The sequence below is a fragment of the Pyxicephalus adspersus genome, chromosome 12, assembly GCF_032062135.1.
Source record: "Pyxicephalus adspersus chromosome 12, UCB_Pads_2.0, whole genome shotgun sequence".
Taxonomy (NCBI): Eukaryota; Metazoa; Chordata; class Amphibia; order Anura; family Pyxicephalidae; genus Pyxicephalus; species Pyxicephalus adspersus.
Genome location: NC_092869.1, coordinates 23,897,218 through 23,922,718, shown reverse-complemented (window position 1 = coordinate 23,922,718; position 25,501 = coordinate 23,897,218). Strand labels below are relative to the sequence as shown.

Here is a 25,501-nt window from a genome sequence, read left to right as displayed (position 1 = left end):
AAGAGAAATAAAAATTTATTATCAGTCTATCACTCATTCAAAGTATTGATCTTGAACAAAGCTTTGTGTATTAATTGAACATAAGTTTATTCTTGTTTGGCACAATATTTCCTAAAACATTGCTTTAGTTGGCGATCTAAATAATAAAACATGTCTTTCAGGTGTCTGTCAGGAGCAGCAATACAATGTGCAATGCGGAAAGATTTTATTATGGAGAGGTTTGGTCAAGTGTCCAAGAATACATAAGCTGGCAGCTCCAAATGGGATGATGGTGGTTATGAGGCGTGTATGGTGCAGGACGGAGTGTCAAGGACAAAACATTTCTAAGATATTTCATACAACTGTAGGAACATTGCGGGGTGACAGGTGGAGATGCAAATGTATTTTTATTACTTTGGCTTTTAAGCTTTATGTGACTGTACCTTGTGAGTTGTTGAGGATTCTTGGGGGTCTTTTTATCGGGCCAGGTTCTATGCAGCCACATTGCTATGGGTTCTGCACTGCAGAGATGTGAATTAGGCCTCAATGCTTTCACCCAAGATTTTCAATCTCTGACACATAGACCCCATCTATAATCAATCTACAATTAGGTGCTGTAACACAAAACTGACATGGAAAGAACAATATGTGTATACCTCTTATGTGACTACTTTTATTTTGCATTTTATAAACAGAAAGAAGATATCAAAATCAGCCAATCATCTTCCAGTAGTATTTTATTTCTTTTGAAGTAGGAAAGTTATGCTTAGGCATGATTGGGTGCGTTGGACAAAATCCTGTTTACTTCCAAAGTTTTTTTACAGGAGGCTGAGACCCTTTTCAGGTTTGTGCTGCTTAATTGCCCATCAGCCCCTCCATTTTTATAACACTAATGAAATAGAAAAAGCTGATTGGGTACTAAAGGTAACTATGTACTATGTATACCTTCCTCATGTGTGTATATATTTATAATATATATATATATATATATATATATATATATATTCATAATGTGGTCTCAATTGTGAATGAAGTCTAGATACCTCTAGGGCTCATTGCTTTGCAGTGCATTTCCCTTGATACGTTAATGAGTTGTGAAAAAGCAACTCAATCAGTTGCCCACACACGACAACATATTTCAATAAATATGCACTTTTCTTTAGTCTACTAATCCCTTAAAATGCACATGACTGTCTTATTACAACCTGACATGCCAATGAACAAAGCATCAGCTTATTAGTGCAGAATGTGGCATTCCAAAAAGGTTAGCCCTCCATTGGCACAACCTGCACCCCCCTCTGATGGACAGCAACTTGCAGTACCTTTATTGCAATCCTTTTACATTTTAAAGAAACCTTGTTGCCAGACTATTCAACAAAATCTTTCCATGGTTTGATTCTATGTATGTTATTTACCAATGAAAGCCTCCCTGGTGCAGACATTCTAAAGCCATGGGACTGCTCATTGTCATTCTCTTGGATGTAATGTCAGCAGCCCCAGCAGACTTTTAGAGCATCCATTCTCAATCAGAGTCCCTTCAGAGGTCACTAGGGGTTCCTCAAACTTTGGCTGATTGACCCCTAATATAATGATGCCTTCATAGTTCTGGGGCCGACACCACTCGGTAAAGCCAACTGCGTAACTCTAATGATGTTTTTAGTTGTCTATAAATGTGGTGTGCTATTACCCTCTGTAGGGGCATACACTTTCTTTCCACTGGCCATCAATGAATATTTGGTTTTAGCTGAGTTCTTGGGACCTGAAAATTATTTTAAGGATTCCACAGAGGTAAAAAAACTTAAGAAAGGCTACTCTAGAGTTTTACCCTTTGCTATACCCCAGTAGCTACATAAATGACCAAATTAAACATTACGGATTATTGATATTATAAAATATGCCTTTACCTGCAACTTTTTAACATACAGGGCATTGTTAAAAACATGTATAAAAAAAACTGTTGATTAAAAATCTTTGATCGTCATAGTTTTAGAATGTTTAGGTGTGTAAATGATCAAAGCTTTACTATTTTTGTTAGGAAGGATGATGATTTCAATGATACAATGCCTTTGTGATGGGAATTTTCATTTACTTTTAGTGGATTTACAAGTATTTTTCGTTATCTTTTGGTTTAAGCTTTACATTGTTGGGATGAGATAGTTTGGAGTTTCCTACATGCTTTTTCACCCCTTTTATGTTACTGCTGTATTTATTTTTTATCTATGTTTAGGCCAATTACAATTCACCATACATGTTACAATCTGACTGTACAATGTCCTTGAGATATTGTAATATTTAATATGATGACCTACCTACAAACCTTACCCGTTCGGTATGTACAAAGGAGATTGTACAGTCAGATTGTAACAGGCACAGTAAGCAAGATATGAATACTTCGTGGCTGTACAATTTTTAATCCAGCAACATTTCTGGTCCTGATGAGTGTGCCACCATTCGTGCATAGACTTATACACTTCCACAAGTATATTCCCATGCATGCTTTAATGGATGCACCTACACAAGCTCAGTTGCACTGTATGGGTGCCATGTTTTTTTACTCCCAATAACCCATCACAGGATCATAATTTTTCTTGTTACTAAAGCAAAAAAAGAGCATTTGAACTGAGGGGTAACTCCCATTCTATGTAGTTTAGGAATCCCTATAGAAAAATGCAATGCAGATTGAGTAAACCCAAGGTAGCCCTGTATAAACATGCTGTTCCTTCTACTTTATTGATGGCACAGTTTTGTACGGTGTTAGTTCAATTCATTTTTTTTTTTCAAGCACCAACGTGGTTTATTGTTTTCACAGAGGAAAATATTCAAAAAACATAATTCAATAAATAAAACAAAAACCTAAAACCCTCCATGTGGCCAGAACAGGAACTGATATGGTAGGTACTATAAGCTTCCACAACAAAAGGAATTGTGTTCATTTTAATGGAACACCTTCGAGTGAAGTAACCACATTGCCTCCTAGTTTATCTGCAAGAGTGCTTCGGTCTTTGATATCATCCATGCCATTCACTTGCCACTCGTGTTTGATGCCTAGGAATAATGAAAATAACAGGTTGGAGACAGTTGATGGATCTTCAAACAGTTATGTAGTAATTACTGCAGGCATTAATTCTTAAATGAACTTTCAGTTTACATTAACTAAATAACTTCCAGGGGCATCAAAACAAAAGGTTTCAAAGTCTTTTAGTTTGTTTTCTTAAGATAGCAACCGGCTTAAGTATTAAAGCCTATCTATGTTGTAAAGAATGACCTTGGTGCTCTGTTTTGAAGCAGTGATCTCCCTGCAGAGGTCAGGTTTGCCTCCTGCCATATCACCTTAGGCTCCACAATCAGTAAAGGTTGCACAGCTTTAGCTCGGACACAGCAAAGGGTCCTTCTGTTGGCAGGGTACAGGTTTTTTTTGTTTTGATTGTTTAAGAAAACCTCCAATATGCAGGACTTTGTACATCCATTATATAGTATACGTGTATAAACTTTATGTGGCTAATGCACTGTAAATAGTAATGGATGGACAGGTACGGTTGGAGTCAATACCAATCTCAGATCAGAACTTGTAATTTGATTAATTCCAGTTCCGATCTGACATTAGTATACATGGCACTGACTATGTCATAACTTTACATGTCATTATTAGGCATGGTAGGCAGCCAGATGATGAAAGTGGTCATTGCCTAGTAGAAGGTTTCTCAAAAAGGTGTTCCTCCAGAATCTGCTAGGGGTTTCTTGCCCTAGTAGCAATTTGTGCCTTTGGCCAATTAGCCCTGACATCAATTGTCTATTTGACTATATGTAGGGTGGCATTCTTCCCAGTAGACACTTATCCCATTGACCATCAGACTAATGTAAGCTGAAAGTTATTTCTATGGTCCCCCCATGTTAGAAAGTTTAAGAAAGTCTGGTCTAGTGGCTGGATTGGCTGAGCTGCATTATACCTGTCACTGACAAGTATAGTACAACTCATAGAAAAAAAAAAAAAAAAAAATCCAGGAACTCCAAATATGATCAAATTCGATAAAGTTAAAATTTTACTGTTCTGAACACCTCTGTTAACTGAAAGTTCAGCTGGGCATAAATGCCTTAACTATTGAATGTTTTTTATAAATATTATAAGTTTTTTTCATAGAAACAAAAAAGACAGTGATGAAATTAAATGCAAATAACAAAAAAAGTTTGAAACCCCTTCTTCTCTGTTCCTAAACAAAACTAAATAATAAAAGTAAGAGAATATCCAGAAGTGTGTCATCAGAACAGCAATAAAGTGTAAATTTACCAATAGGGACAATATTCCCTGTAACAACTATCTAGGAGGCCTTTACCCTCAATTTCCATTGTGCTTAGAGAACAGAAAGGAAGGGAAACTTTCCCTTTCTTACATTATCCACCATAAAATAACTATTGGCTATTAGACATATTTCTCAGAGTAAAGGAGTAAATGTCCCAACCTGTAAACTTCTTCTTAATGGCATCTTTGGAACTGGCATAGATCATTTTGCTTTTCAGCGGTGCGGTGTCAGGAGCCCTAAAAGATAAAATAGCAGAATTTTTATTATAGGTTACTAAAGAGTTGCAGGTTTATATTATAGCATGGAAAAATAGACTCAAATGGAGAAAAAAAAGGATAGCAATAATTAATACAATAACGTAGTCATCAGACCATCATTCATGAAGCATCAGCAAAGTAAATTTATCATGTATTATGTACAGCAGTTAGTGCTGGTAATCAAATTTGTACCAACTAGGCCACTTTTATGCTGTTTTTATATTGTGTAATGGCCAAAGTGACATGATGAAAGGGGTGATATATTATTTTGGTCACCTGGATTTTAAACAGAACCAGATGAAAGCGAACCTGTAATTTGTAACCTGTGCTATGCCTTTCGGTTAATGCCTGGAAGTGGTTTTTGTAGGCATTTGCTTTTTTTTTTTAACAAGGGGTTTCCAGATTTATATAAAAATGCTTAATACCAATGCAAAAACCAATAGTGTGAACTTAATAGAAAGAAAGACTAGGGCGCTATGTAGAAATAGCTCAAGATGACATATTTGTGTATTGGTAATAACTATGTTTTAAGGAGGAGAAGCAGCCACAATGATGATACTGCAATACAGGAGAAAACAAAGTAATTAGTGAGCTGCTGATCCCCCAGCACTTGAAACTGAGATATGTCATTGAAATACCTATATTTCTATATATATTTTATGTATATGTGTTTTATGTTTCTATTTCTATGTACAGTATGTATTAAATATTTAGCTGCTTGCCTATAGCTTTTCTTAAAGCTAATCTCCAACCTTACGTTTTCTATCTACACTTTCATGACATGAAAGGGAATAGTCCCATTTCCCTGAACCATTTACCTTCCATTAGAAGCTGCAGCAGGTATTCTAAATCCTTTTTATTTTTTGTCTGAGGGACTACAAGCACCATCAATCCATCTCTCACTGATCTGTATGCAATGTAGTGTCATACAATACCTCTGGGCAAATTGCAAACAAGAACATTCACTTCTCCAAACTGAAACTTGCATTCAAATAAATAGTAATCTGCATTCCTGGTTTTTACAGTAATTGAATGTGGTATTATGATTAATGGGCTGCCTCTGTGTCTATGGTTGCAGGTTTAAATATTGGCTGTTGATTTTAGCTTGGATAAGTTTAGCTTTGCTGAAAGTAGTTTATTGTTTAGCAGCATTTCTATATTAATATTTATAACCTCCTATTTTTTTATAGTCCTCATTTTTCCTGTTCTGCACAGGCTAGGCCTGGTCTCACCTGCCATTAACTTCTGTATGACTGGGGATATGTTATAGGCAGGACAGAAAAACCACTGGCAAGGCTCAAATTTTACAACCTTTAAAAGATTTATGGTGTGCCTTAATTTCATGACCTTGGGTATAATAGAAAACAAAACTGACCATTACACCAGAACAACTTTGTAAAAGTAATTCAGATGCATATTGTTTTATAAGTAACACTATATTTGAAAAATAATACTTATTTAGTTACAATTATCTATTTATTTTACAGGTGGATCACTGTCAGAGGTTTAACCTATTGTGTACCACCTTGAAAAACAAAATTCATACTTCTTCATTGGGCCTGATTTATTAAAGGATATACTTTCATCAGTGAAGCTGGATGATCTAGCAGACCTGGAATAAAACTGGCAGTTACAGAAAGGTATAAGATAAAATGGTTAAAGCTGCTGTCCGTGAAGAAACATAGTTCATTGACTATAGGGGTTTGGATAATACAGGGTGAACCCCAACCTTCAACATCGGTATCTGATGGACATACTAAAAATGAAGAAGACCATGAACAGCATAAACTGGCAGCATGAATGGGTATAAAAACACTTACAGTAGAGCTAAACTCAGAAAAGAAAAATGTAGCTATTTATATAACTTTAGTATTTGTGGCTATATATATTATGGAACTGAAAGGCATCCTGTTTCCATTTAGGAGTTACACTTTGCAATATCACTAATGCATTAGGATATTCACTAATTGCACAAGCGATGGGAAAATTATTTTTCCACTGAGCTGCTGGGTTATGCAAAGCATTAGCAACCACCTAACAATATGTCCATGGTTTGCAAATTTTTATTGATTACACTCCCATTGGCCAAATGTAACTTACCACTAGTGAAATACAATTTCCTATTTGTTGGCTGCCTCCTTCAAGGTAAGTAAATCATCTTTGTCCAAGAAACAAAGTTCTAAGGACAATATATCGCTATGCTCTTTCATTCCCACAGTGATTTTCTTGAGTTGCTTTCCATTTGGAGGCTTGCCATCTCAACTGATATACTTGTTGCATCATCCATAGCCCCAGCTTTTTGTAGCAACAGATGACACAGCTATCAGCTTGTGCCAGCTGCATCTCCCTTGCAAGAATAATTTACAAAGTACCCCCTTCTAGTTTGTAGTGAGTTATGGGATATATTAATAATGTACTGTAAATAAGAGATATACCCATAGCATATTGTTGCTAAAGTAGCAGTAAGGGACTTGGATCTATCATGTGCAGAAGAAGGCTTACAAAGCGCAATGTGGGAAAATACACCCTTGGTATTTTAAAACAGAATGGGATGGAGAAGGTGACAAGGATAATTGGGAGATTGGATTGGATCAGAATGGATTCTGAAACAATGTATAATAAGTCACTAAGCTAAGCACTATATTTATTATAGATTACAGCCTCACGGGCAGTGTGAATTAACTCTTACTGTTGCCTGACTGATTACCTCTATTGTATGTCTGCTCTAAGCATTAACTGCTACTCTGGTAAAATAATATTTCCAAACATTTCTCATATTTTCCTGCTAATGCTTTCCCCCCTTTAAAAAGGCCGACTCATAATATTGCACGTAAAGGCAAATAAATCAAGTATTTTCAAAGCTTACTTACAGAGGATTTCCTTTCCATAAATGATTTAAAATGTGTCGAAACTTGCTAGCAAGTATGACTACCTTAGGAAGAGTCAATTCCTTAGCATACTGCTTCCCTCCTTGCATGTCACAATCCCATCCTATTCCAGAAGTGTCTAATAACCCTCCATTCTAACCTAGCCCCTCTGCAGTATTTCTTAATATGTTTAAACCTTGCACCATTTTGTTGCCAGTCTTTGGATGACCTATGTGTTAACAATATGTTTTTGCAAGTAAGCTTTCAATACTTGTGCACATTATTCTAAATGAGGACTACCCAAAGTTCCATATTGACCTTACACAATAACCACAGTATTCTGCATACTATTGTACTGAACCTGTATCCATACAAATCTGTTTGCCATTAAGGCCATTAAATTTGGCATACCACTAATATTGGACAACTACGGATGACCTTGTGATATATTACATCACATGAGCCATACGTCACAAAATCTAGTTCTACATTCTAGAAATACGAACAGATGTAGAGCTGACTTAAGTATTAGTTATGGCTACACCTAAATTAGGTAAATAGAATTATTTTTTTTTTTAAATTATGTGTCTAACTTGGTAACTGATGTAGCCACAGATACTACAACTGGTACCATGAGTCAAATATTGAATAAAATGCCAAAAGCCACTCCCATTTCACCTTGGTAACACAAAGCTCATATTTAGCTATAAGAACTACCAATTCTCTGTTGAGGAATAATAAAAGCTTGTTCACACAGATATATTATGGTAACAGGGAATATGACATGTGGAATCGGCTCCCTCAGGAAGTCGTTTCAGCAACTACTATAGATTGCTTTAAGAAAAAGCTGGATGCTTTTCTAGAAGCACAGAATATAACTGGGTATTAAAGATTTAAAGTAAAGATAACAGGGACTGTTGATCCAGGGAACATCCGATTGCCTTATGGAATCAGGAAAGAATTTTTTCCCATGTTGGAGCAAATTGTAGGGGTTCTTTTGCCTTCCTTTGGACCAACTGTCCATGGGGGTTTTATATCTGGGATATATTTATTTCCCTAGTGGTTGAACTTAATGGACTTGTGTCTTTTTTCAACCTATGTAACACTTATACACAACCTGTTGTAATGCACCTTCCATTTTGGAGCGTAAAGCACCACACCACAATGCACTCCAATGTCCAAAAAAAAAGCCGCATGCACTAAATGTGTGTATTGAACGCCTAAAAGTGTTAACCTTGTGTTAAAGTGTCAAGCCACAAACATTTTTGTAGCTCTGGATCATGCTAATTCTATGCTTAATGCACTGAGGTTGGTGGGAATACGAGTTTAACTTAAATGCCCCTGGTCCAGCAAATCTTTTTTTCTTGGTTTTGCATGAAGTGGGGAAGGAAGAACCACTGTCAGATTGTAGTGCTATCTGATCTTGTAATTAGAGATGTACACCCTCTGTTTTACCAGGACAGGAAGTAAAGGGGTTATTTTAGGCTGGAGATCAACTTCAAGTTTAACCCCCCACCACCTCAGTTACAACCCAGGCCTTTACAAGCAAGGGCTAAACATAACATTTAGCATGAGCATAGTTAAATGGTAAATGGGAATGGCTTGCAGCTTGTTTTACTATGGACATATACTTGGAGCCTTGGAAAATAAATATTTTAGCATGAAGTAATGCAGGTGCATTATTTATTAATTTTAATTCATGCACTTCATACATATGGGTCAGATAGGGCCCTGAATGGGAATATATATACTAACTTATATCAGAAATATTACTGGACTATTTTTCATTTTATCTGGTGAATTTAATTTCACCATCTATTATCAATGTACGTGTTCACTTCAGAAAGTGGGGCAAACAAAACCATGTGTGCACACATTTTGCTTTAGTATTATTGCTATTCTGGAGACACCACATGTCAACTCCCTTCTAAGGAATGTACCAGAAGATGAAGACAAGGTCCTCTTTCTTGGATTCCTTGGTCTCATAAGTGGCATCATACAGTCCATAACGACAGTCATCGAGTGGCAGAAGATTAACAAAGGTCCTGTATGGATCCTCGACTTTGTTGCCAATATCTCCCACCAATATTTGCTTATCTGCCTCCACAATGATCTCCTTCTTGTCGGGGCTCAGACAGAACAGGACAGCCTTCTTCCTTTTCTTTACCTCCTCTGCGGTTTGAGACTTTCTCACCTTCATGTCATTGAAAACTTTGATGACCTCATCATTGACTGTCACACCAGATGCCTGCAAATAACATAAAATGATTTAATAATTAATTGATATTATTCCTTAGTTATATCAGCAGTAAAAGTGTGCCTATTGGGAAATTGGATAAATTGGTAAACACAATGTACAGCAATACCGGAGTATATAATGTATAGCACACCATTATAGCTCGGCATTAATACATCCCAATACCCAAACTGTACAATAGGAAACCTTGCTGTCTACTACTGCCATTTATGTTGGTCCAAGTTAGTCCAGGTTATACCCGGTATGGGACAGACCTAGACATTCCCGTTTTCCAAAAGCAATTTACAGGCACATGCCAGGCTTAGCTGACATTTAAGAGAATTTGGGGGGGTTATAGCAGTGTCTCAGTGCATACTTTTATTAAAACTGATATTTGTAATAGTGGCTTGGGTGGCAGATGATAAATATGAATATAGGAGGGAATTACCATCCTGATAATAGGATTGAGCTAGATATTATATTATTCATAATGAGTGCCATAGGCAAGGACTTTCTCAGTGTTCATGGTTTTTGAATAGGCTCAATAAACCTACATGGAAGAACAAAATGGTGGTCATAGTTAAGCAGCAGTTACTGCAATTTCCAGTGCTTTTCTAGGAAGGGTGGAGGAGGTGTTTTGTTTGTGGAGAGTTAATCTGTTTGATACGCTAATAACGTGGGGTGGAGGGGGACACCTAACCCTATCACTTGCCAGATGAAGAATAACACTTACTTTTACATTTTTAGTACCCACTTCAATATGAGTACACAATGAGACAGTCCACACTTTTCTAATATTTTTCTTTTAGTTTTGTTCTGCTTCTCTTATTAATCACGTTGCTAAATAAATTCCCTTAATCATCTAGCTTGGCCAGTCAATCAGCTTACAGCAAATGTTATAATATATCATGTTTGCTTAGAGTTGGCTAGACTACTGGCTGCCAGTCCGTGTTCCCTATGCTGTCAGTCTCTGCCAAGTTGGAAATCCATGCACACCTCTGGAACATGGATACTATGATACTGGTTTCTGTTCATGACCTCCTGTGTCTACAGACAGCAAGATATGAATACTGTACTTACTGTAGTGTCTTTACAATCTCATTGTAACCACACACATATCATGGCAGTGTTATAAATATAAAATGATTTGAAATGGAAAGAGTAAGTAAAGCCAACACTTGAATACTTATAGGGGTGTAAAATAGGGAAGTGATAAAAACCTTATCAAGTTGATTTATTTTGACACCCATAGCTCCTTGGGATGTTTCCCATCCATTTCTCCTTTAGAAGATACAACAGGAAAAACTGAGAATAAAACTTTCCAAAGTTATAGAGCTAACATTGGAGTTCCCAATGACTGATTTACACCTTGTCTCTTGCTTTAGGGACAACTCTAAAATATTGTATTTTTCCCGACTTCTGAAAAGAGGAGTGCAATAAAAAAGTTCACAGATAGACTAACCTTACTCTGCTTTATCTAAAACTATATGAAAAGCACCTTCATTCCAAAAACATATGTCCTTATATTAGCCGACAATGTCTAGTTATCAGTTTATTTTTTATTGTAGTACTGTGACTACAAAAAAAAAAAAAATCAGATCTTAAAAGTTCTAATCAGCTCACATACACAGCCCCAGACACATGACTGTGTTCCTTTGTCTTTGACTGTTCTATCAAGTTAGCAAGAAAAGCAGAAAGTATATTCAAATATGTGTCCTGAACTGCAACTAGGTCACAATAGATCGTCACAATACACTGTTTAGATTTGAGATTAGACTTTTAGGATTTAAACTATAGCTCATTGCAAAATCATTTTTGAAGCTTTGATACGTTTAGGATTCCTTGGGCCTGATTTAAAAAAAACTTTCCAAGGCTGGAGAGGATAAAATTTTACCAGTGAAGCTGGGTGATCCAGCAAACCTGGAATGAATCTGGTCCAGGATTGAAAACATTTGCTAACAAACAGCAAATGTCTTTTAGGAAATCCATTCCAGGTTTGCCCGATCACCCAGGTTCACTTATTAAAGTGTATCCTCTCAAGCCTTGGAGATCTTTAATAAATCTTTGTCTTCAAATAATTGCTGGGTTGAGGCCTAGCCCCCTACTTGGCCATTCCAGAACACTACTAATTCTAAGTAATTGAGGCTATGGTCAAACAGGTAAATACACAGGTAAAACATATGGCAGCTTTTTAACCTGCCAAAGTAATTGTGTTTATGTCTAACTTTTCCTGGGATTTCAACAGCCTATGTGTATGGAATTACCATCACCAATGCCCAGACAGTGGTAGAATATGAAAGACAGTAGACTTCAGTATAAAGCAGTGGCAGCAACCAGGGGATGCATGGACCTCTTTCTCATCACTGGAGTATGGCACACTAGGAATAAATATGCTTTATTGTGCACAAATGCTCTGTAGGGTATATAGAAGAATTTGCCCAAGTCTGGGGTGTCTGAAGCATAAGATCTCCACCCTCTGCAAAGAATGGATATGGACAGTCGTATCTGGAGTCTGGTGTAAATAAAGAAAGATAGGTTGTGCTTGCTTCTCCAAATGTCATATAATGTCTGAGATGAGCGGCACGGTGGCTCAGTGATTAGCACTCTTGCCTTTGCATCTTATTTTTAGTTTTGGATTAGGTTGAGAAAGATTAACCTATCAGTTTTTTTTTCTTAGTATCTGTGTTACACATGTGAACAAGGCTATTTATAACATGGTATAGATAATGTAAAGACCTGTGATGTAAGGCATGTAGCTGGCTGGAGATGTCCAACTCTTGGCTCAGGACTCATAGAAGTCTCTGTATGAGTTTACTCATAGAAAAGCTGTATGTACCCTGCAGAGTGTTTTGATCTTGATGTGATCTATAATTCATAATATTATGACTGCTGATATGTCTGATCTATATTATAATATGAAGATGGAGAACCATGTCATGAATGATCCTTGCTTTTTTTTCTCAAAATGTATGTCTGCAGAAAGAGTGGAAAGGAGAAGTAGGGGAGGAGAAGGTGGTCTTTACCAGCTTACGGGATGTATTGACAATTGGAACAAGTTTTTGAATTAAAATTGCCCGACTAAAGGACTATCATCTCTTGTATTTAGGTGTTTAAAAGTTAAACCCCAAACATTGCACAGTTGTAAAAGATTTTATTTTCTACTGAATTTGAATTGACTGTACAGACTTTTCACATTGAGCATAAGAAGCTGCAACTAGTCACTTGCCTATCAGATTTCCCAACTGATCACATCAAGCATTATCCAGACAAGAGGTCGGCAAACTCCGGCCTTTAGGCCAGATACGGCCTAGCCGGTAGTTTGTTCCGGCCTAACACCCCCTGGCTGATCCGGCCTAATGCCTACTGGCAACGCGTGGCTTCGGAGCCTCAGGTTGCCGGCTGGGATTAGGCCGGAACAAACCACTGGAGCCACCAGAGCTCTAGAGCTGCATGCGGCTCTTGAGCCTCCTCTTGCTGTGGCTCCCTTTTCTATTTACTGCAGCCGGTGTTAACACTTCCGGCGCCAACGTAAAAAGGAACATTCCCTCTCCTCTGCAATGCATGCGGAAGATAGGTATTTCCCTTCAGGGAGCGTTCCTAGTGGGGGCTGAGCCATTAGGGCAGGACTCAGAGAGAGTCCGGCATAGGGTGCTCCTGCCCACCCCATAAATGGCCTAGTGGCCGAAAAAGTTTGCGGACCCCTGATCCAGACCATTCCTCCCCAGTTTCCCTATCCTTTCATGTTTAAAACATATACTTAAGGTATGTGACTTTATTGGTCACTACTCAACTCATATTAGAATGTAGGCACATAATGCCATAATGGGGAAGAACCCCACTTCCATAGTACATAAAACATGATCACTCGACATTTGTTGGACCTGGCTGATGGTTGGCTTTGTGGACACTGAAATAATGTTAAACTTTGTAGCAGATCCTACACCTGAAAGCAGGGTCGTTACTAGCAATGTCTCATGTATATGAGTTTCATTTACATAATATTCTATAAGAAATCCTAAACAATGCCAAAAGCAAACTAAATCATGCTCAATATATGTGTGCTGTGTATGGCTACTGCTTTTTATTTTTACTTAGCATCCTCGACAGTGAAAGTAACATACCGGTATCAGATGGTCTCTAAGCCCTCTTGCCTTTTGGAGATATGTTCAAATGACATTCACAATGACTTCTAAGTGATTTCATGCCCTAAAACTGTCAAGGATTATCCTTTGCTACTAAGAAACATAATAAAACTGTTAGTCATAGCATAGGTTGCATTTCAATTATGATTAAACTATGCTCTTTGACTACAGTCAAACCTGAAAGTCAGGGCCGCCATCAATAGGGGGACAGGAGGTAGTTCTGTGCTTGGCTCTTGACTTTTGCAATGCTGGATGCTTAAACATGAAGGAGGGAGGTCCAGGAAGTTTACACCTAGCAATGAGGCCCAGAAGTTTCTGATGGCAGCCCTGCTAAAAGTATACAACACTAAAGGTGTGTAGTGCAATGATGGGCCCTAGTTATATCATCATTGGGTTAATTTGCTAACAGTATTAGGAAAGAGTTATTCATCATATTTTCCATTACATAAACCATCGTGTAATAACCTAAACATAGATAAAAGCCATACAAAACAGTGCTATAGCTTTTGATCTTAAAGGAAATTCCCACCCAAAAATGGATATCCCTTCCTTTCCTGGAATCTGTCCAGTAACCCCAAGAGGTCCTCACTATACCCAATGTCTTTGTACTAAAATATACAGCAGGTAGTATACTACTCAATAACAAATTATATTAGGGAATAGTAAGTAAAGAGACCAAAATCCACCAAGATCACAGTGAACATATAATATATATATATGACAAAGCAACAGGTTCAATAGCGGCCCCACTGGATGCACCTAGCCACCTTCCCTTTGATCCTTGCTACTACGTTTGGGAGGTGGGAACTTCCATCCACCATTGTGTAATAGTACTGGCTGCCTGAATGGCCCTTAGTCAAGTAGCAGTACTGGTATTTAGGGGAAGGTAAGTCAGATATTAACTTACAATTGGGATTAAAAATTAATTTGAGTGACTACCAGCAGCAAAATGGAACCGTGGAGATGTAAAAAAAAAAAAAAAAAAAAAAAAAAAAAAGGTGACCAGCTTTATGGGACCACCATTAATGTAAACCTTTTGCTGCCCTGTTGTTATTATCTGAAACACTGGGCAGGTTAAATAAAAGTACAAAAAGGAAAGGACACAACTGGTAAATTTGAACTTCAGGCAACCAGCTTAATACACAGATAAAATCTGCATACAGAAGCTGGTTTAATTATGCTTGGAATTTCTCAAATTCAATAAATGAACATTCTACTGACCTTATCAGTGTGCAGGTTGATGTTACAATTTCATTAGGGTCCAATGTCTAAGCCCTTGAAGGCTCAGGACAATGATCAGAGCTCTGATAGTGTGTAATGTTCTCTACAGCAGGGGTCCCCAACCCCCCGTCCGCGGCCGTCTGACTGGTGGGCCGCAGCTTTGGCCGGTGCACCCCCCCAGCGAGGTCAGAAGAAGGACCCTACTTGGGGGGGCACACTCATGCATGCGTGGTCTGGAGTCTATGCGTTTAGTGGTCCGTGAGCTTCAAAAGGTTGGGGACTTAAGGACTTAAGGTATGGGTAAAATGTCAGTGTAGCATTAAAAGGACCCTGACAACTTTAAAATATTGCATAAGCACAAAAAAGGGGTTTCCTTTTACATTAATATTTTTTTCCCCAGCACCCCTCCACTTCATGTCATAGCCCTCTCCTATTTAGGGGTTCCCTTGTACTCTGTGCATTGTCCCAGCTCCTCAGACCCTCCTATTACCTAGCTAAATAAACTTTTATGTAGGAGAACACTACTGAGTGACATCCCTAGGTCTGCTGACATCACATTCAGGAAAGGTAGTCTACAGCCGCAAGACACAGGGCTTTTCAATGTCTACACAAGGGAGGCTTTTATGGGTAAATAACATTCATAAAATGTGGTAATTTACAATCCTCTGGGAAAATTGTTCCTAAAATGAATAGGTTTTCTTTATAGGATATGACACGTGGGATGCCTGGAAGGAAACCTATATGCTTCTGTAACAGTGTTGTACGTTTTAAAAACTGCAGATTTGAACTACTTAGTAATAACAGCACACAATTATTTCTAATATTTTAGATCATACTACAACTTAATTTTGTTGCCTTGAAATGCCAGTGTAACTAATTCAGGTTATGTGCAGCTATTTAAGGAAAAAAGTTTTGGCTTTAAGATCAATTTGAAATGCTTCCGACTTGCCATTCTTTACATTCACATTGGCTTGTATGAAGATAAAATACAGTTTGGAAGCAGTAGGACGGGGAATGCGGTGTGTACTCAAACACTATATAAAGTAAAACAAAGTAAATACCGGTAAGTACCAGGCACCGATTTCTTTATCCTTGTAAACTGCATTCATTGGTGACCCTGGTTATTTCCACCTGGTGATTCTGACAACACTCAATCACCATACTGGATTTATATTGGAGCAGAGTTGTGTTTATCCAAACACATAATAAAGTCAAACACACAAAAGTGAGCACCTAAGTTTGCATTGATTCTAAAAACCTTTATAACCACTTTACACACACGGAGGTCAGAAGAAAAAAAAATTATTATTTTATGAAAATTATTTTTCTATTTCATGTAACAGGTCAAGCTGTCAGGCAAATGTTACAAGGTTGAGAAATGCAATATTGCATCTTCTGGGGTCTTATAATGGTTCACTTTTATTTATAGAACTAAAAAAAAAATTTAATTTAATTTTTGTCTTTTATTTAAAGTTGATTGAAGATCCATTTAAGATCTAAGATGTCCACAGGGTGACAACACTACTCTGCGATTTCACTGCAGAATGCACAGAATTGTCCCCCTATGACAGCCAGGGGTCTTTTTATAAAGCAGTGTATCTGACATTCATGGAAATATTCCCTGGTGGGGAATCTTCCAGATCCATGTGTTTTAATGGCAGTAATTCATTTTCCACCAGAGAAAGTTTTAGTGAATGTCAGATTCACAACTTTATAAATAGACCCCTAAGTAGAGAAATATCAAATCTCCTGCTGCAGGGAGGACTCTGACAAAATAAAAAATTGCTGTGTTATTGCTTCTGACATCCTGACGTCATATTTGTCACTTTGACTGTGCCCTTAGGTTCCATTTAATTGTTGATGTTTACTTCTCTATACATTTTATGGTTGGCACATCTTATCTGCCCTGTCATTACGACTTACCCAACATGTCCTATTTTTCATGTTTACAAAACAAGCTCATATTGCAGCATGACTACCCATCAGCATGTTCCCAGAAATGAATCCACTCACTCATGTTCAGGCGGTATTAGTCAAGATTAGTTAATGCCCAGCCAAATTTATATTTAGATACAAAAACAGTCCACTTTTTCATTGTCACTTACACGATGCAAAAAAGTTTAACGCCAAATTAATTTTTAATGTCAGATAGGGCCTACCGCTTTTTCCTGCTGGTGGACATCAAGGTGGACATTCCCTCAATCATTCCCCTCATAGGAATCTTCCACGTCCATGTATTTCAATCACAGTAATTGATTCTCACTAATGTTTGAGGGAATGTCCAATTTCCTGTTTTATAAACAGAGCCCAATGTATCATCTAACCCAGTGGTCCCGCACCTATTGGACATTAGGAACCAGTAATATTACAGACTACAGATCACGCATGAGCAGGGAGACGTGTGTCAATCAAAGGGGAAGAATCTTTGCTCACAGTCATGCCATGATGCCAGAACCCACCCACTCTCCTATTGCAGGACTCCAGAGGAACAACCCCCCACCACCCTGAGCCTGGGATCCATACAGGAGACATGGTCCGCAGCTTTGGCCGGTGCACCCCTCAGTGGGCTCAGGGGAAGACCCCATTGGGGGCTGCACCAGCCATAGCCGTGGACCACCAAAATGTTCTCACTGACCACAGGTTGGGGACTGCTGATCCAACCCTTTCCTTCCTTTACTTACTGTCCCTGGGCCACCATGCTTAAAACCTGGTCTTCAGTTCCTCAATGGAGGTCTAGCATCTGACTGGAGGTCACCTAGGGCAGTTTGCCTACAAATACACTTGCCTAGAATCATCCACTCCTTCAGACAGTCATCTCATTTTTTTTTTTACTATTACCAGTGTTGTTTATGTAACAATATATTTTGCTTTACGCACAAGCTCCTGATGTTTTTCCTGACTTTTGTTTTTCAACCTGCTGTGAGACATTTGTCACTCATTATGACCATTTGTTGGGTTCGGGTGACAGTACAAACAAACACCTGCTGCTATACAGATGGGCTGTTTGGCTACAGCTACTATAGGGCCCATATTAGGAATGGGCCCTGACCACTGACCAGCAATCTGTCCAGCCTGGTCCTGTTCCTACCTCGCTGGACTACCTTCTCATTTTTACTGCCAAATCCATCAGGCACACTGCTCCCGCCCAGGGAACCATGAAAGTACAATATAATAGGTTTCATTTATAATGTGTTTAAGTTTCAGAATTGTGTATTAAATACACTTATAGCCATGAAAAATAGGCCCTCAAACCGTTTGCCAAAGTGGGGAGCAATCCCGATGTCTATGGATATCATAGGACTACACCCTCAGCTGACCATTCTTGGTGGAAATAAGGATCAACAATGTTAAATATTTTCAGGTATTTCTTTCTCTGGGACATAGCTGCAAACATTGTGAGACACAAAGTTGTACACATCACAGAACAAATTATGTAGACAAAGGACATACCTTTGTCACGTCTCTAATATGTATTTCATAAGGAAATATATGTAAAAAGTTTGTATAAACCCATGAGTGTTACTTTTCACTAACTTATACACTTATAATAGTTTTACATATTATATACGGTATATATATTAGTATTATTAGTTTAGTAAAGTATAATAAAATAAATTAATTACACTTAAATTGTTTGGTGTATAGAGAATGGTATAGGGAGCTATTTAAAGAGGCCCCATAGTCTTTTTAATACTTGCCAAGAGGGCCCACTTTGACCATTGTGTGTTAAATATATAATGCGGATAAATAATGCAGATAAATATAAATATATATGCGGAAAAATTTTGATTGATACATATCTGTGTATTTCTAGATGATTGTAAAATTATTTGGAGTTAATATTGTGACTATATTTCCAGTGCTATTCAAAAACATGGGGTATTTCTCACTATACCAGGGAATGGTTTTCTAGTAACTCTGACAAAAACACCAGCTGCTTGAATTTTTGGAACACGTGCTTGGGTAGAGCAATCCTGCTCTGGTCATCAGATATGTTAATGGCCTTATGGAACTCATCAATTCCTGACAGCCTTGTGTATAAGTAATGGCATACATTTCGGTAAACGCCAGCGAATGGTTGTCTTTGGTCTGATAGAACCTCTAATTGTACCTTGATCTGTCCAACAGAAAATAAAAAGTTATGGTTGGAATGTAACTAAACCCTAAATGTATCATTTATAGGTTATCTTCCAAATGAAATACTAGCTGTTCTTTAACCTGAAAGTTTTGTATAGCCAAAACAACTTTTTTAGTTTTGGATGTTAGAGCTCTGTCTTTCTATTTGTCCTGTTGATGTCCCATTGGGATAAAAAGATTTCCTGTCCTAGAGATGCAACAAAGGGAGGAAAGCCTCTCCTAGACACTTGTCACCCATTGTTCGATTTCTTTCACCTTCTGAAGACAACTAAAAAATGTACCTTCTGTCTAATATGGAGGGTGGCTGAGGAAACCCAGACGGAAGTAAAACATTGACGGGATACAACCCTTACCCACTATATCCAGTATTAAACATGTGTTGTCTATACATACAGTATATTATTATTAGACAGATACAGACAGTGACACAGAAAGAGGAGAGGACCCTGCCCTGAAGAGCTTACAATCTAGGAGGTGGGGGAAGTATCACAATAGGAGGGGACTACCATATTTTTAATAAATGGGTCATTTTTTAAAAAAATTGCCTCTTTATACAAGAACCCCAAGTTTTTTTTTGTGAGTAAATACAGACAGGACCAGGGGTTTCTTCCATTTCTTTATTGATGCTCTTGATTAGTGGATATGTAGTGGTTCATATAATAAACAAACCACATGCTGATCCCATTCGTACTTTATTTTTACCTTCATAATGGGAGGAGACAATATGGCAGCATGTCATCATTTGTTTCTGTCTGGGGTATAGTGGGCTATAAATAAAACCCAGAGCCAAGCCCTGAGTATTAGCACCAGTGGGAGGGCCGTCCATTGTCTTTCCTCAAAGTGCAGTTCAGGCATATAGTAAAAGGAAGTCCTTACACACACAAGTGACCTGAGACTACTGAACACTTTCCCCCTCTTCCCATTGCCATAACACAGGGAAGGCCATAGAGATAGCTAGGAACAATGTAACTGGTGACAGTCAGCATCAGCGGAAGGGTTCATCAGTTCACAAGATTCATAGTGAGAACAACAGGCATTGAACAGATATAACAAGACACTTACAGTGGGATGTTTAAAAGACCAAAAGAAAAACAAGGCAAGTTATAGTTAGGGCTCATATACACGATTGCTAAATGAAATACCTGAGCCAATGTGCTTGATATTGCAATCTATTCATGGCTAGGATATAAGACACAAGAAAAGTGTTGTATCATTTATTTGATTAAATATCATATTAATAGGGGGGCTGGGGATGGGTGTGATTGCTGACATTGCACAGGGCAATGGTTCTCAGCTGTTAGAGATGATGGTTGGAATGTCAACATTCCTTTATATAAAATAAAAAGAAAGGGGTGTGGGTGTGTCATTATCTTACAAAAAGCAAAAAATGTACATTAAATTTCAGCAATCCTGTATCAGATTCCAGTTCAGGCCTCACAACGGATGTGCTTAACATGCAAATATGGGATATGGAAATATTTAAATTAAAATAAAGGCTGTCCCTGCCAATATTCAGCACTAAATTCCATATTGGTAATATTTAGGTAGGTGCTGGCAAAGGTTTTGCAAAATGTTGTAAAACACCTGTAGATCCGTTTTCCCACTTCCTATAATAGATCAAGCTGTCCAGCAAAAGTGACATATAAGAGGGTTGGGATAAGCCATATAACACTGTCTGGGATGTTTTATTTTCATATAGTTGAAAACTGCAATCACAATATCAACAGTCATGTGTCTGCACAACATCATGTATATCCAGGCAAAAAGTTCAGAGGTCTAGGTCTAAAGCACTCTTTCTCACCCCTTTTACCAAAAACCAAAAAGGTCTCAAGAATCCCCTGCTAAAACCAATTGTTTGTTGATCAGTGAGAAAAAATAGCTTCCATATTGGTGGTCAGAGGGATGACTGCCTCTCCTTACCATGGGGGTTAGAATACCCCTACAGCTTAAACAACCATTGGCGTCCTACAGCTGGCTCTGCCAAGAGCCCTGGTACTCGGAAGGCCACCACAGGCAATCAACCACAAGCCAAGGAACCCTTAACAACATCTGGAGGGACTCTGGTTGAGAATGGCTGGTAAGTCTTCCATGTTTGAATGCATGGTTGGATGAATAATGAAAGGGGGGCTGGCAGACTCACCAGTGCATAAATTAAGCAATATTTGTAGAGTTAACATACCATTGAACAAAACTAATTGTCCAACTAAAACTATCCTATCCTACGGGGTGACAACTCTCCTGCATGATTTTGCTGCATAATAAGCAGTATTGCCACCTGGCTACAGCAATATCTAGCGTATACTTCTACTGAGATGATCAACAAGAAATGAACTGATTTTTATCTGTTCTATCCATTTGACACCGGACAAGACCGTGACAAATCTACACAATGGGGACACAAGCAACAGTAAAAACCCAACAAAGAGCCTAAACACTAATCTATTTGATGTTAGAACTAACAAATAAAGTAGACCTATACTTTAAACTTTTAAAGGTTTGGCTACTGAAGGTAAATGGGACAAAGCAGTTAGCATGCAGAGCACTTCCACACGTGATGGTCCCATCTTCTAGATGGTGCCTTCACCACCCTCCATTCTTCTAGCTGATTTCTACAGCCTCATCAAAGGCATATCCTGCCATCCCTGTCCACTGACCTTATATTAATCATGTCATGGGGCCTCTGAATCTAACTACAGGAAGGATTTCCTGCTTGTGCATCCACTAATATGGAAGCTTTTTTTTTCAACCAGAGATGGTTTACAGAAGGATGAGGCCCTAGGCAAGGAAGTAGCTGTGCCTCCCCCACCATTCATTGGGTTGACATTGATAAGGATTACAATAGGACACAGAGTACGATGGCAGTCCTGGGCCCCATTGACATTCACTGAACCCTAGGCTCCTGCACGGGTTGCCTGGTGGATTATGTGGCTCTTTTTCCACCTACAGAAAGCCCTAAAATGGGTGAAAAAAATGGGCCTGGAATAAAAGCAGCTGCAGACTGCCTATTGTTAGTATTGTCATTCACAACTGACTGCTTTAAGCACAAGGTTGCCAAAGTTCATGTTAGAGGCTATTTTAAGTAAACTCTGACGTGAAAATGGTTTGTAACTACTTGCAGAGGACTACAGGTAACAAAAATGCCTTCAAATCAGTTTAAGGCCCAAAGAATAGTAGGCATGTATCTTTTTGGCTGACATTTGTACTTAATTATTTTTAAGTGAAGATGAATTGTACCCATAAAAGCATAATATATTACAATGTAGAGTTACGTACACACGTCAGATGATTGTCACCCAAGACCAACGGTTGAGTTTGTCTTTAGTGTGTATACAGCTGTCCCCGGACCTGGTCTGCCATGGAGGATTGATGAATGACTGATCAGGAGCTATTTGCCTCCCCTTTCTATAGAATAGAATGGAGCTGGGTGTATGTACGGTGTTCACTCCTTCATCTGTCACTGGGAACAATCGTGAAAGATCGTTTCCTACAACAGAAATCTGACGGGCTTAACAAAACAGCTTACAGTACGTTGCAAAGAATAATAAAGCAATTAACATGTTCTCCACCTCTTAGATTGTAAGCTCTTCTCAGCACTGCGTAATATGTTGATGCTATATAAATACTATTTAACAGTCATAATATTATTGTTAACCTCATTCCAAAAGACATTTTCCTATTTTCAATTCATACTTTTTATTTAAATTATACCTGGCACGAATGGCATTTCTTGTTGCACAGTAAGGTGACCAAACTTTGTCCCTGTCTCCTAATTACCGCTCCCATCCTTGCATCTGTCAAATGCGTTTTTAAAGGGCACTAAGCAGCATGTCAACGCTCGTTACGCAGTTACATTCGGCTGTCTTCTCTATTAGGAAGCCCACCCTGATCAATGACACCCTGCCACTGCTGCTCTGCATATAGACAGGAAATGGCTACCAAATAGTTGGAAGAAATCAGCAGCACCAAAGGATAAAAGGTTTACGATACATAGTGCATTAGCAAATAAGTTATCATCCAATCTGGGTTTATCTACGTCAAGCCAAGAGTAAAACGTTTATTAATCAATCATAAACACGTTTCATTTATTGTAACTGAAATGCTGTAATCTAGTTGTCATGGATATCTGTACACAAGTGAACTTTGCACCATGATATTACATGAAGGCCTTTGTGTCAAGGGCCTGGGCAGCAGAACTTGTCTGCAGTTATATCCTGCCTATTCCATTCTGGCATTGCCGAGACTTACCAATGATTTAATTTTGAATATTTAAACTTCAGCCTGATCTGTAAACATTACATAACTCTCGCAGACAGCGTTAAGAGTTTATAGAACAGTGCGCTGTGTCTTAACTACCAAACCATGCTGAGGATTATCCCCAATCACTTGCCCTTTTAAGGTGTTCTTGCATAAGGAGCAGTCATTGTGGGAAAAATAGATATAATGTTTTCATCCTGCAGGTATTCCATCCACTCACTCCAGTATGGTATATACACCACCTTCACAAACCTAACTTTGTTCAACTTGAAAAAAAATGAAACTTTGGCTCTAGAAGTTTCCAGTTTAGGTGACTCATGCGGGGTGGTGAACAAAGTGACCCCTTCTTATAGTTACCCGCTTCCAGAACTATGTCAGCAATGCTTGGAAGCTGTGGCAGCACTGGATGGCAATCTGTCACTGATATTTATAAAATATAAACATTTCAAAGTAATCTATTCCCTACTACAAAGGCTTTACATCATCGCCAAACGCTGTGTGCTATGCCAATTGCGCTTTAACTAAACATTTCTATAAATGGTGCACCATTCAACCAACCATCAGACATTCAGAAATTGCTATGCAAAGCTCTTTACAGAAGAGTAAACTTTTTTTTTTAATCCTGTAAAAAGCATCTAAGAATTTTTAACATGATTAAAAAGATTTTTCAAAAAATTATAATAATTATACAGAGGAGTAGTTGTTACATCAGATTTTCTTACCATGATGTGGTTTGTGTAGGGAAATCTCTATGTCTGGAGTTTGCAGCTAAATTCCAAGCTTGCTAAGAAATCCAGGAAATGTGGAAGGGGGGCTGAGTGTCAGACAACTGCTGGAAAGAAGAGGCAGCCAGAAGAGGAGAGAAGGCAAATGTGGGCTAGAGTCACAATGCTTGGATTTGTAGGACAGGCAGAGGGAGGCAGGCAAAGAGAGGCTAGTCTCATGAACACAAGTGTAATATAGTGCAGGGGAGGTAGGGTGGGGAGTTTAGGGAGAGGCAGGAGGCCAGTCACTCAATGCCCTGCTCTTGCTCATAGCACACATGCTGTACTGACAGCTGCACTATAGCTCAGTCATTTACACCAGCACACACTTAACTCTTTATTGTCAGCAATGCAGTTTGGATTGCTGCCAAACCAAGGATTGAACCTATAAAGTAGCAATGCAGAATATAATTTCATGGTAATCCTTACAACATAATTGCTGGCTACTGTTTGTAATATTACCTACAAACAATAAATGATACAAAGATAAATATGTACACTAGGGAGAAATATATAAACATATGATTTTCTTTTTCAAATTATTTGATGGTTAAATAACAACCACCATAGTGTACAAGTTCTCACTGTATGGAAAATTTAGGTTGTGCTTCCCCAGCACTTTCCCATATTGCTCCATTGCTGCTGCTGCCATGTTCTTGGATCCTTTTTTCACTTTCTGACTTTGTTTTCCACCATTGGGTGGCCACTAATAATCTAACTCCATCAGAGCAATGGGCTTTTCTTAGAGCTTTATTATGGGTGGGACAGTGTGGCCAGCACTTGGATCTCTTGGCCAAGGCACTATCTGCATGGAGTTCTTCCCTTATCTGCATGGGATTCCAGTTTCCTCCAGAATCTAAAAAAACCATGCAGTTAGGTAATTTGTTTTTCCCCAAATTGCCCTTAGACTGTGTTAACGACATATGACCATGGTAGGGATATTATATTGTGGATAGGGCAGCACAGTGGCTCAGGGGTTAGCACTCTGGCCTTTGCAGCACTAGGTCCTAGGTTCGAATCCCAGCCAGGACACTATCTGTATGGAGTTTGTAGGTTCTCCCCGTGTCTGTGTGGGTTTCCTCTGGGTACTCCAGTTTCCTCCCACATCCCAAAAACATGCAGTTAGGTTCATTGGCTTCCCCCTAAATTGACCTAGACTACATTAATGATATATGACTATGGTAGGGACATTAGATTGTGAGCTCCTTTGAGGGACAGTTAGTGACACAACTATGGACTCTGTACAGCGCTGTGTAATATGATGGCACTATATAAATACTGTATAATAATAATATATATATATATATTTATATAGTATGTGCAGGATAATGATATTAAAACTGGGT

General features: G+C 38.4%; 1 protein-coding gene across 1 annotated transcript; it reads right to left on the bottom strand.

Annotated features, from left to right (window-relative positions):
* On the bottom strand, positions 1-24,330 carry CFL2 (cofilin 2). Its single transcript, XM_072427788.1, has 4 exons — positions 24,114-24,330; positions 9,342-9,649; positions 4,437-4,513; positions 1-3,024 (listed from the first exon to the last, which is right to left on the bottom strand). Exons 1-4 carry the CDS (start codon positions 24,114-24,116, stop codon positions 2,909-2,911), a joined length of 504 nt encoding a protein of 167 aa, XP_072283889.1. The 5' UTR covers positions 24,117-24,330; the 3' UTR covers positions 1-2,908.
* Positions 24,331-25,501: the final 1,171 nt, after the last annotated feature.